We start from the raw sequence: 11,146 nt of genomic DNA on the forward strand, positions 1-11,146 counted from the left end.
AGCATAGCCACTGGTTTAGGTGTGGGGACCACACCTGGCTCACCTGGGTCGAACTCAAAACCCGAGAAGTAGAGGCCTTCACTGAACACATCAACTCAGTGGACCATGACATTAAACTCACCAGGGAGGATCCTAAGGGAAATAAATGACCATTCCTGGACTGTGTGGTGCTCACTGAGGACGATGGAAACCCCCACACACAGACCAATACGGACTTTGTGACTCCCACCACCCACTGGAACACAAACGTGAGGTCATCAGGACTCTGCACCACCGGGCTGAGAGCGTTCCCTCCGAGGAAGATGGAAGAAAACTGGGCCTTTGTCAAGTCAACTAGGAAACAACACCAAAACTTCAACCACTGATGAACAGTCTCAAGGAAATTCAATCGAATGCAACTGGACTAGTCCCAGCCTAGTCAAGCGAGCATGAACTGATGAAGCCTCTTAGATGAGAGGTGAAACGTCTTCAAAGACAAATAACTAAGTCCAGTTGCATTCGATTGAATTTCCTTGAGATAACCATGACCTGGATGAATGAGAATATTCACAGGCTCACTGATGAACAGAACAGACGGAAAAACGTCGTTCCAGATGCGGTGGGTCGTCTGAGAAACACAGGAGGATTTTCTCTAAGCACAACATCTTGACACACTTCAAACCCTCAGACAAAGACTGGTCCATCCTAAAGACAAAACACCTACAGACAAACTAAACAACGTGCTGCAAAGTGCAGTGAGGGGCGCTCAGACCTGCTCAGACCTGCTCAGACCTGCTCAGATCTGCTCAGACCTGCTCAGACCTGCTCAGACCTGCTCACGAGGGAAACCAAACAACCACAGACGCATGGCACAGCACAGGAGAGTCAGCTCATCAGGACAAGACTCGGCTGTTTACTGCATCTCAGGGACAAAGGACGCACCCTTTGAGGACTCTAATGCTCACATTCTGGACAAAGAAGATCAATGGTTCATCTATGTCCAAATAGAACATCCATCTTTGAGCAGAGGTGGTGGCTTACGACACCAACCTTCAGCCACCTGTAGTGCAGCTTTGAGATCCTCCCCAGATGGTGTAACCTCCATCTGCAGCGTCCCTCATGTGACCATAACGACTCACATGATGGCACATGAAGTGTCAACGACCCTCAAGACCACCTCCAAGGTGGAGGTTAAATAGCTGGATTTTCCCCTTCAATCTCAGAACTGAAGAAGCCTTTTGGATGAGGAGGGAAACGTCTTCATCCACCTAAAGGCATCCGGTTGCCTCCGCTGCTCGCACTTCAACTACCACGACCCGGATGACTGAGAACCTACATCGGCGAGTAGGTGGGTCTGGATGTGGCGGATCGTTCCCTCGAACAGGACTGATGAGCTGCACGGCGCAGGGGGTGAAGAATGGCAGGTCAAAAGGAGTACCAAATGAATCATGTACATCTGGCACAGGTAGATAAATCTTCTCACACGCAATCATTTCTGTCACAGCAGTTTAATGAGTGACTGTCGTTGTAGGTGTGTCCAGGTGAGTTTGGCTCTGGTTCCTCGCTGCGTGCTGCCTCATCGACTCTGGGCGGGCTCAGATTCTCGATGTGGCTGTCGTGAAGAAGTTTGGTCCTCCTTCAGCTCCACTGAAGCTGCGGGGCGGCGAGAGGATCGTTAGTTCATGTGACCGTGTAGGCCTACAGAATGTGTTTACCTTGTGCCTGATTTACCTGGATTTACCTTCTCAGGAAAAGCAGAACTTTGTATGAACTGCAAGAGGCTTCTGTAATGAATCTGTAACAACACAAAGGAAATAAGTGACATGAAAACCTCACATAAGTCTTCTCCTGTCTCAAGTGAGACGTCGCTTGGCTTACTGGGTGAGTTTCTCACGCGTCCCCCACGAGGAGGGTCAACGTAAGCACATGATTAAAACTGAAAATAAACAACACATGGCCTTTGGTGGATTTATGCCAAGAAAATACCTGAAACTGATTAGTTTCGTTGTAATGTCCAAGCCTCAGGACGCCTCAACTCTAAAACCAGTTTTGTATGCGTGTGTGCAGCCTGGCGTCGCTGCCTCACCTGGACCGGGTCTTTCTTATCAGAAAACACGTGGAGAAGCAGAGAAAACGTTGGCAATTTCAGAGGAACGTCGTGTTTCAGGAACAGGTGAGTGACGTCTGATCGATTCAGCGTCCCCCCGCAGGTGAGATCAAGAGCCGCCAATTCGTCCCCCGCTGACCTCAGAGAGGACAGCTGCCAATCAGAGAGCTGCTCCCTGACAGCCGCGCAGAGCTCGGCCTTATCTCCGTCCTCACACGCCCCGTCCTGGGAGAGAAAAGGCTCCGGTTACCGGCAGTCACAGCCGCACTACGACTCTGTGAGCTGGAAGACATTTCGCTTCATGTTCACCAGGAAACAAGCTGTCACGTCGCCTTCATTCAGCTTTTTAAAAGAGTGATAAAGGGAGTTTGAAGAAGTTTATTTAGAGTTTAGCCCCTGATCTTGTAAGTCAAAGAGAATCAGCGACTGAATTTAAGGGAGATTTAAGGGAGTCTGTTTTCATATTCAGGGGGTGAAAACATGAAATCTTGTTTGTTGAAGGCCAAAAAGACTTTCACTAATAAGCCGCATTGTTTCTGCTTTATCTGTGCTAAATACTTTTAATAAAACAATCCTCAAAATGTGTCTGTAATTCCAAGTGTTTAACAGCTCGTCCTCTCCGTGTTTGGCCTTCAGAGGGCCCGGAAGTGCGCTTGTTTATTCGGTTTATTTCTTTGAGTTATTCATGACGATTTAACTGCAGTAAAGCAGCGTTTCTAAGGTTGTGTTTGCCAGGAGAACCTGTTCTGTTGTCTGCAGTGCTGCAGCTGCTCGGCGCTCACAGTGGAGGCGAGTCTTTGGGTGGATGTAGGACCTGGAGCGATCACCAGGGGGCGCTGTCACACACAGCCTGTCAGGAACCTGCAGGGTAAGCAGTGAAGTACAACATGAACAGGTCGTCTGCAGGGAAGGTTTTACTTTTGTTAAAATTGTTGCATCTTTTAGATTTTTATATTTATGTATTAAATGTGTTCTTTGTGCTCACAATGAAGCACTGAGTTACTTTGTTTTGTACCTGATTGATCGCAGCCCAAAGTGCAGAGTCCACCCTGTTGTGCTGCTGTCTGTCAGACCTGGACGCCATCACATCCTGGTTTTGAGGAGGTTTCTCATCGTCAAATACGGTCTCGACTGGAGGACTTTCTTCTTTCTTTGACATGTGTCCACCGTCTCTTTATGGGGAGAAAACATGAAGGTAACATGAATTTTGTTCTTCTGCAAGGAGTTCAGACAAACACAAATCAGCTCCATTTGCACATCTCATAATCACATTTAAAGCTTCAAATGACTTGAAATAAAACACTTAGTTAATAACAATTTGAAAAACATCAGTGATCTGTCAGTTATTATTAAAAAGGTTTTCAATAAGGGAAGATAAAAAACAGAAGCACTAATCAGTGATGACTTTTGATCATGAGCTTATGAAAATACATTTTTGTATTTTTGCATATTAAATGACAACAATCAGCATCTTGAATCCAAGTGTGTGGACATCAGAGTAAAGATGAACAATTGACTGTAAACACGCATCATCTCGTGGATTAAACGTCTTCGTGCTTGTTGTACTCACTCCTGTGGCTCCTCGATGAGCCGCCTGACCTGTTTGCTGCCGACGATCCTGACAACAAGTCTGGGGATTGCGTTTGCTCCAGACGTCTTCTTCTGAGCCATGATGCAGGCGGGAGTCTCTGGAGAAAGAGACGGAGGGCAGGAGAGGCGTCAGTCACACAGCTGGTCGAGGACTGAAGCCTGATTAAAGTGAGAGGGTCAGCCTTTTTCTCAAGAAGCCATGATGGCGAAGCGCAGCACCAACAGCGTGGAAGACATTCAGCTTGCTCAGGAATTTCTGATCATTTACTTACATGTGCAGTTATTCCATTTTCTAACTTCAGTTTACTTTTCCACAATCTGGTGGATCTTGTTTCCCGAGGCGTCAGGCTTCCTGTTTGCTCTCTCTGCACCATGGTTACCTCTCAGTCTCCACCCCTGAGCTGCACCGCCCGACTCCCTGCAGGCCTCTGCAGAGGACTGGGACTCACCTCAGCACACAAACACCTGACGTGTTTTGCTGGCATCATTAAAAATGTGTGTAAACGGCGAGCAGAGAAGCAGCAGGAAAACGTGAAACAAACTGTCAGATGTGGACATATGACGGTCGTTTTGTGACCATATGTCCACAGTCGAAAAATACATTAAAGTGTATTTATTTATGGAGTAAACATCAAGTACTAGCAGTAACAGGCAGGCCAGCTCAAGTATGAAGAGTAAAATGACGACTGTTCCCTTCCAGTGATAAATGAGTGGATTTTAAGGTTTATGTTGGGATTTTCTTCCACAGATCTCACAGAGTGTGTGAACGTCAGATGTTAAACAAAAAGGAACTTCCTCTTTAACATAAAGATCTCTCTCTGTCGGGATCCTTTCAGTAATGTTGTCTGCTAACACAGCACTTCAGAGTGGCAGCTTCCAGCTCAGGTGAACAACCGGACCGATTCAGAAACTTTTGCTCAGTATGAATCGTTTACACACCAAAACATGTAAACACAGGGTTTAAAAAAATACCAGAATTCCCCTTTAAGTAATCTACGTGCGGTTATTCTGTTCCACCTCTGGCCAGCTGTCTAGCTCGTCTCTTTTTATGCCTCTGGCCAGCAACTGACAAGGGAATCAACCGGTTGAAGTTCTCTTTAATTTTGCAAAATCATTAATTGGAAAGATTTTTCTAATTAAATTTCCAGAGGCGATAAGGAAGCAGCTTTGATAAGAGGCCTGAGAGGAGATAGGAGGCCTAATTACATTAATTACTCTATACCTGCAGGAGAAATCTGAGTCAATAAGTTCTGCAGCCCTCTAATCTTTTCATAGAATGAAGCAGGAGGTGGACTCCTGGCCGGCTTCAGCCTGAGCCGGGCACACTGCCAGGTGCAGCCGCCGGAGCTCGGCCTGCCTCTCTCGTTTGATTCGCAGGAATTAAGTTATTAAACGGTCTTAATAACTGTGGAAAAGGCCGCTCGTGCTTCCCGCCATTGTCAGTCCCCACACGTCACCGGCCTCTTCAGATGTCCTGCTGCGGCTCAAGTGTGAAAGTCAAACACAAAGTCCAGATCTTAACGATCACACGAGCGGCAACAAAGCAGCCGCAGGACGTTTGTGGCCGTGAGGCGTCCACGCCGAACCGAGCGTCTGTTCGCCGACTGAAGAATCCTCAAAGGCCCATCTGGTGCTTCGGCGCTCACGTGCTGCTCGGCCACATTAAGGGGAAGCACGAGCACGAAGAATTACAGCGAAGTGTTCTTACATGCTGGCTCCTTGTTTCAGCTGTGTGACATGTGGTGTTTTAAGACATTAGGCGTCTGTGTTGTGTCAGTGGGTTTAATATTTTCATGCGATGACATGAGGTTTATGTCCCACGCTCTGTATGTCCAGGGTTCACGACTGGTGCGTGGAGAACTGCTTCTGTCCAAACATGAGCACCGCGATCCCCGTCTGGACGGCCGACTTTTCACCTGCCTTCAGGCCGCTTCATTGTTCATCACAGTGTCTCGCCATCATGGCTGCCCGCGGCCTCACAGAGTTTTATAGCAAGTCTCGGCGCGTTGTTTAGCTGTCGAGCCAGCAGCTTTATGGCTTCAGTTGTGTCATAGTCGTTTCCAGACGCTGTGTTCGGCTGCTTCCAGAGAAAACTTGAGTGAGTAATGCACTTAATTTATCAGGTCCAACTTCACTTGCAGGGCAGCTAGCTTTGCAACATGACATACAAACAAGACGTAAAAACAAAATTCGTGTAAAAGGTCTACATGAGGTGGGGGATCTGAATGCTGAATGCTGTGGCCACGGGGGGAAGCATCTGTGGTCCACTTACAGAACTCCCAACAGGAGCACAGCACTGAATTTCAAGACCTCAAACACAAGATCAACATATGAATAAACAAGTCACCAATATTAAAGCAACTTAAGTCTGTTTCAACAACATTATGTAAACAACATGGCTAACAAAGACGCCATCACTGGGCAGCCACAAACTCGACTCTGAATGAGCGTGTTGATCTGTAACTGATGGAGCCAACGGGTTCACAATGTCAGCATCGGCGTTGTGTTCATAATGTTACTGATAGCTTTAAAAAGCCCCCGCGGAGCTGGTTTTTCACCGCACTGTGCATGATCGACTCCGTCTCAAGCATGAACCCACCTTCATGCTTAATTCTCTGTCTGAAACGCTTCGTTTCAATAAGCAGCAGCCTAAATCAATAACCCCAGAGGTTCAAGGTGAACGTCTGCGGCTTCCTGTGCAGGTGGGTCGCGTTCGTGGGTTTAGCATAACGACAGCGAAACACTGAGCTGAAATGTGTTCTGTTTAGTCGCTCCTCAGCGTCTCACAGCTCTGACTGTCAGCCTCATTTATGCACTTGGCTGAGGCCGTCTTTTTGCACACAGGCCTTAATTGATTAGCAGCCCAATTAAAGAGCAGCGATGGGGGCCGAGGGTGGAGGAGAAGGTGACAGAATCACGGCGCTCTCGTCTCCTTCTGAGTAATTCTTTTACTGAGGTTCTAAATCGGGTTTGCCTGGGACTGATAATGGATGTCCGGGCTATCGGAACATGCACCCAAAAGCCAGCTCAATCCCTCAGCTCAGAGAAAAGCAGGCAAATTACCGCAGGAGGAAAGCACGAAGAGGAAAAAAAGGAAAAACACAAACTCCTGATGGGTTTTATCAGAAGTTTTGGAGTGTTTGCGTTTGTCAATGTGCTTGTTAAGTGGCTTCACCTCCCAGATTGTCCAAGTGTCTGTGGTTTTTGGGAGACAAAAGGACAAAATCGGAGCTAGAATACAGTGAGATAAATTGATCATTTAATGGGTCATCTCTGTCTCGTTAACCTTCGCCTGCGTGCAAATGAAACGCTGGATTAAACGATGGGCTGTGAACATGGCAGGCACTACATCTCCTGACTGGCTGTGAGGAGAGACACATTGATCAAAGCGTCACGTCCAGGATCTCCAGCAGTCCTGCTGCGCTGCGAGCCATCCATCACCAGTCCCTCCTCTGGCTCAGATGGCAACGTAGTTTCACATTTTTATAAATGCATTTTGCTCGACATACCCGCACACAAAATATATGACACTGAACGTCCTTCAGCAGTCCAATGGTCACATGATTGTGATGTCAAAGGACAAAAATCCCTGAAGGTCTGCGGCCATGCTGGTAACCTCGTGAGGCCGTCATGCTCCTAACGCCGTCTGAGCGACATAAATCAAAAGGTTTATCTGCTGTACGGTGGACCCGGTTGGATATCTGTCAGTCTCAGCTCTAAATCAGCAGTTTTCAGTGGAACATGAACTTTGTCAGACTCTGTTGTGCTTTGAGCTGACTGCTAACCTCTTAGCAATTAACTTCTGACACGCAAACTTTGCCTTGTTGATGCTGCACTCAAATGGAACTCAAGAGGTTGATTTCAGCAGGAAAGTCCACAGTTTGTTTCGCAGGCGATGGAAGTTGAGAAATTCCTGCAAAAGATGGACTTTTTTCATTCTTTATTAAAAGCAGAATAAGTTTGTGTTGTGGTTTACAACATCATGTTCAGGAATGACAAAAATGAGGAAAAGGAAAAATACGCTGACAGAATGCTGACACATAAAGATGCCGCCATCTTGTTCTGGTGATGTCATGTGGAGCCAGAGTCTGTGCAGTAGTGATCGGGAGGGGCAGCCGCGGTATCAAGTTCCCGCCCAAACACCCACCTGAGGGGCAGCACTCAGCTGTCAATCATGATGTCTCAGCCCCTTTTCACCAAACTGATATGAAAAGTGAAAACTTGAACAAACATCAACTAATTGAAATGACTGAAACCATCGTTGGGAAAATATTTCTTTGATTTGATTTGCAGCCAGCCACCAGGGGGCGATGCAGATGTTTAGGCTTCACTTTTCAGGAGCTCTCATGTCATCCATTGTAATTTTACATCCAGTTCAATCTTAAATTGGTCATTTTGACCTCCAGGTGGTGCGAGATGAAAGCTGAGAGTTTCAAAGTGATGAGGGACATAAAAGTTCAGATGATTTCCTTTAGATAAAAGTTTAGAGTCACTAAAAACCAACTAACTAACTAAACTAAAATCTCATTAAGATTTGAAGAACAAAAGAGTTGGAAAATTAATCTGATCTGAACAATACAAACTTTCTGTGGCATCACAGATACACGTCAAAGCACTGATGGTTTAACGTGATTATTCAGAGGACGTTTTGTGTATCCGTCACGGGTGGCAGCTGTCATCCATTTACAGTCTCAGTCCCGTCCGGAACAGGATTCATCTGATACAGCAGGAACTGAGCCTTCAGCGGACACTGGAGGTCAAGGTGGGAACGAATCCCTCAAGTACTCACAAAATGATGTGTTGTAAATGCAGGAAGAAAATCGGTCTGGTGCTCGATCCTGAACTGTCACTGAACCAAGCGGAAAAATAAACAGTGAAATCAGGACTGAAAGGCGAGTATCAGTACAGGATTATAAATCCAGTTTTTCTGGCAGGCAGCAGCGTGGCCGTGCCTCTCTGTTAAGGAGGTGTCAGGCGTGATGGGAGGGCTCTGCTCCGCCCTTCAGGGAGCTCGAGCAGCAGCGACTCTCCGCTCACATGCTTCCCCGTGTTAAAATGCAAATTGCTTTTTCCTGACCCCTCTGCTGCGGACAGGGAGGGCCCGTGGCTTTCAAAGTGACCTGCTTTTTGCTTCCAAAGGCCGCACGCCGTGATGCGGCAGGCGCTGACGGGGCCCGACAGCTCAGCAGATAACATCGTCCATGGCAACAGAGCAGACAAAACACCAAAATATAGAAAACACATCTGCATCCGTGTGCAGCCTGAGGTCACCTCTGCTTTACGCTCTCATGGAAAGAGACGCGTTGTGATGTTGAAGCACAATTCAGACAACTTTAAGGGACGAAGCTGTCGAATTTTGATGGCTAAAAGACCAAAGAGGAGCCTCGAATGTCACTGAGATGCTCCCAGTCTGCGTTTCCATTCATGACCACACGCTCGATGCCTCAGACACGTGTGACTGCTTTCATTAATCGTGGCTGCAGTTCAGTCCGGTGTGTCGGCTCCGCGGCTCTGGTTTGTACCTGCTGGTCTGCTTCCTGGGGCGCCTCAGAGGAGCACAGTCATCATTCATGTTCCACATGTGTGTTGAGCTGTATGGTCCACCAGTTTGGTCCACACGTCCATGAAGTGTTTTACAGAGGATGAATCCTCTGAATCCTCTGAAAAAGTTCAGGTTGTGACACCAATCTGTGGCTTTAATGCTTAAACACAATCGCTGTGCTGCAGGCACTTAAAATAAGTTTAGAACTAAGCTGTTAAACTCATTCATGTCAGAGAAGCTGTGCATTTTGGCATTTTGATCTTTTAATGGTCACATTTGGTTGTTTTGTCCCTTAAAAGACAAGCAGTTTTTGTTTCGTGGTGTGGTTACTGGTGTGCAGACTGGACGGCGTTCACCAGGCAGCGCAGCGCACCAACACGGTCGCTCCACCATTCAAGTCACCCTCTTCAGATGGATTCGGCGCAGCTTGCACGATGAAAAATTAAACTCATGCAACATGCGAGTGGAAGGCTGCTGTTCGCCGCACACTGTCGTACATTTGGTCTGAATGTCTGGAGCTGTCGGTCACGAACAGGAGAGGAGACGCCTCAACAAGGCCACTCAGAGAGGAGTCATAGAAGGGCAATAATTCAAAAACACGTGACAAACAGATTAAATGTTGTGGTGTTTCTGCAGAAAATCACCTCCTCTCCATCTGCCTCTGAACGTGTCTCACCGAGTGGGAAAACTGTGTCATGTTCACAACAAAACGTAAATTCACGGCGTGTAGTTTCTGCTCACAACTAAAACAGACCACAAGACATGAGCAGTGTGGAATAATGGGATTTGTCTTTAAGCTGACTTCCTTCCTCAGGTGAAAGGTAACTTTAGGAAACGACTGACAGCACAAACCCACAGCGTGTCCACTCTGACAGCCTCACACTACAAGGTACACAAACATGTCAGCTGGTGTAAAAAATGGTGCAGAACTCGACTTCTTCATCGCCTGACGTTGATCTGAAGGAACACATGTTCACCTTCAGGTTGTAAAAATAACAATAACTTTAATTTAGCTGTGGAACAACACTTGTCCACTTTGGACTTTGATTCATCTCCGAATCAATCAACTATGTCCCCGAGGCCCCTGGGCTCCGAGCAGAAAAGGCTGCAGGGAGATTGTTTATCCGCTGTCGGGATGGCTGTCAGGCGACGGGACGACAAACGGCGGCCGAGTCCACGCCGAGCGTCCAGCGGGGCCTGGACGCTTTGTCGGAGGCACAGCTCAGGGAAAAAGGTTAACAAGGACGCCTCCTCTTTGCCGGGGAGACAGCGCCGTCACTTTGCCAGCCACAGAGCCCTGAACAGGTCTCAGCCACATGCAGCGCACGAATATTTTAGAATATTAATTGCACACTTAGTATGCTGTTGTCATATGGCTTTTATTAGTATTCCATCAACTCAATGAGGCGTGAAAGGGCCAGATGCTGTGTCCTCATCCGTCCCACGTACATTCTCGTCTTCTTGTCAGTCATCAGCGCAGTCTGCTCATCAGTCCGGCGATCGGATGTCACGTATCTATTAATCGAATCAGTGAGTTTAAAAAGGGATTAATAAGCCTCGGGGCTGATTGTCAAAGAGCCGAGACAGGACACACACGAGTGTTACTGTACTCGAGAGTTATGTTGACCCAAATTTATCGTGTGGAGGTTCGCTCGTGTCCAATCTGAACTTGTGTTAGATGTCTTTCCAGTTCGTTTAAAGAAAAAACCAAGAACAAAGTGATACTCCTCCACCCTTCAAGCCGACTCAAAGATCCACCACCAGACAGAGTGCACACACAGATCAACTTGTCCAGCTTCTCCATAAATGCAGAACATTATGGATCCTAACGAGGCGGCTCTGTTGAATACTCTGTTCTGATTGGTCGGTTACAGATTCCGTGGTCTGTAATTTCTGAACAACAGACAACTTAGCGTGTACGTGGTGTC

At 47.2% G+C, this 11,146-nt stretch overlaps 1 protein-coding gene across 2 annotated transcripts; it reads right to left on the minus strand.

Annotated features, from left to right (window-relative positions):
• Nucleotides 1-1,471: 1,471 nt before the first annotated feature.
• LOC124061251 (uncharacterized protein C1orf87) lies at nt 1,472-3,245 on the minus strand. 2 transcript variants are annotated; one of them, XM_046392900.1, is made up of 5 exons: nt 3,102-3,245; nt 2,828-2,947; nt 2,066-2,311; nt 1,721-1,774; nt 1,472-1,632 (listed from the first exon to the last, which is right to left on the minus strand). In XM_046392900.1, the coding sequence occupies exons 1-5, from the start codon at nt 3,243-3,245 to the stop codon at nt 1,618-1,620; spliced, it is 579 nt and encodes a 192-aa protein (XP_046248856.1). In that variant the 3' UTR covers nt 1,472-1,617. The 2 variants fall into 2 exon arrangements, with proteins under 2 accessions (XP_046248856.1, XP_046248854.1); XM_046392898.1 differs by having other exon boundaries at nt 1,711-1,774.
• Between the last annotated feature and the right edge of the window lie 7,901 nt (nt 3,246-11,146).

The sequence above is a fragment of the Scatophagus argus genome, chromosome 6, assembly GCF_020382885.2.
Source record: "Scatophagus argus isolate fScaArg1 chromosome 6, fScaArg1.pri, whole genome shotgun sequence".
Lineage (NCBI taxonomy): Eukaryota > Metazoa > Chordata > Actinopteri > Scatophagidae > Scatophagus > Scatophagus argus.

Bases quoted from the DNA above. Each gene is read 5' to 3' on its own strand.
- LOC124061251 (XM_046392898.1), bottom strand. From the start codon at position 3,245: ATGTCAAAGAAAGAAGAAAGTCCTCCAGTCGAGACCGTATTTGACGAT. The intron at 2,948-3,101 runs GTACAAAACAAA...CTTACCCTGCAG, and splicing joins TTTGGGCTGCGATCAATCAG to GTTCCTGACAGGCTGTGTGT. The intron at 1,775-2,065 runs GTGAGGCAGCGA...GTGTTGTTACAG, and splicing joins ATAAGAAAGACCCGGTCCAG to ATTCATTACAGAAGCCTCTT.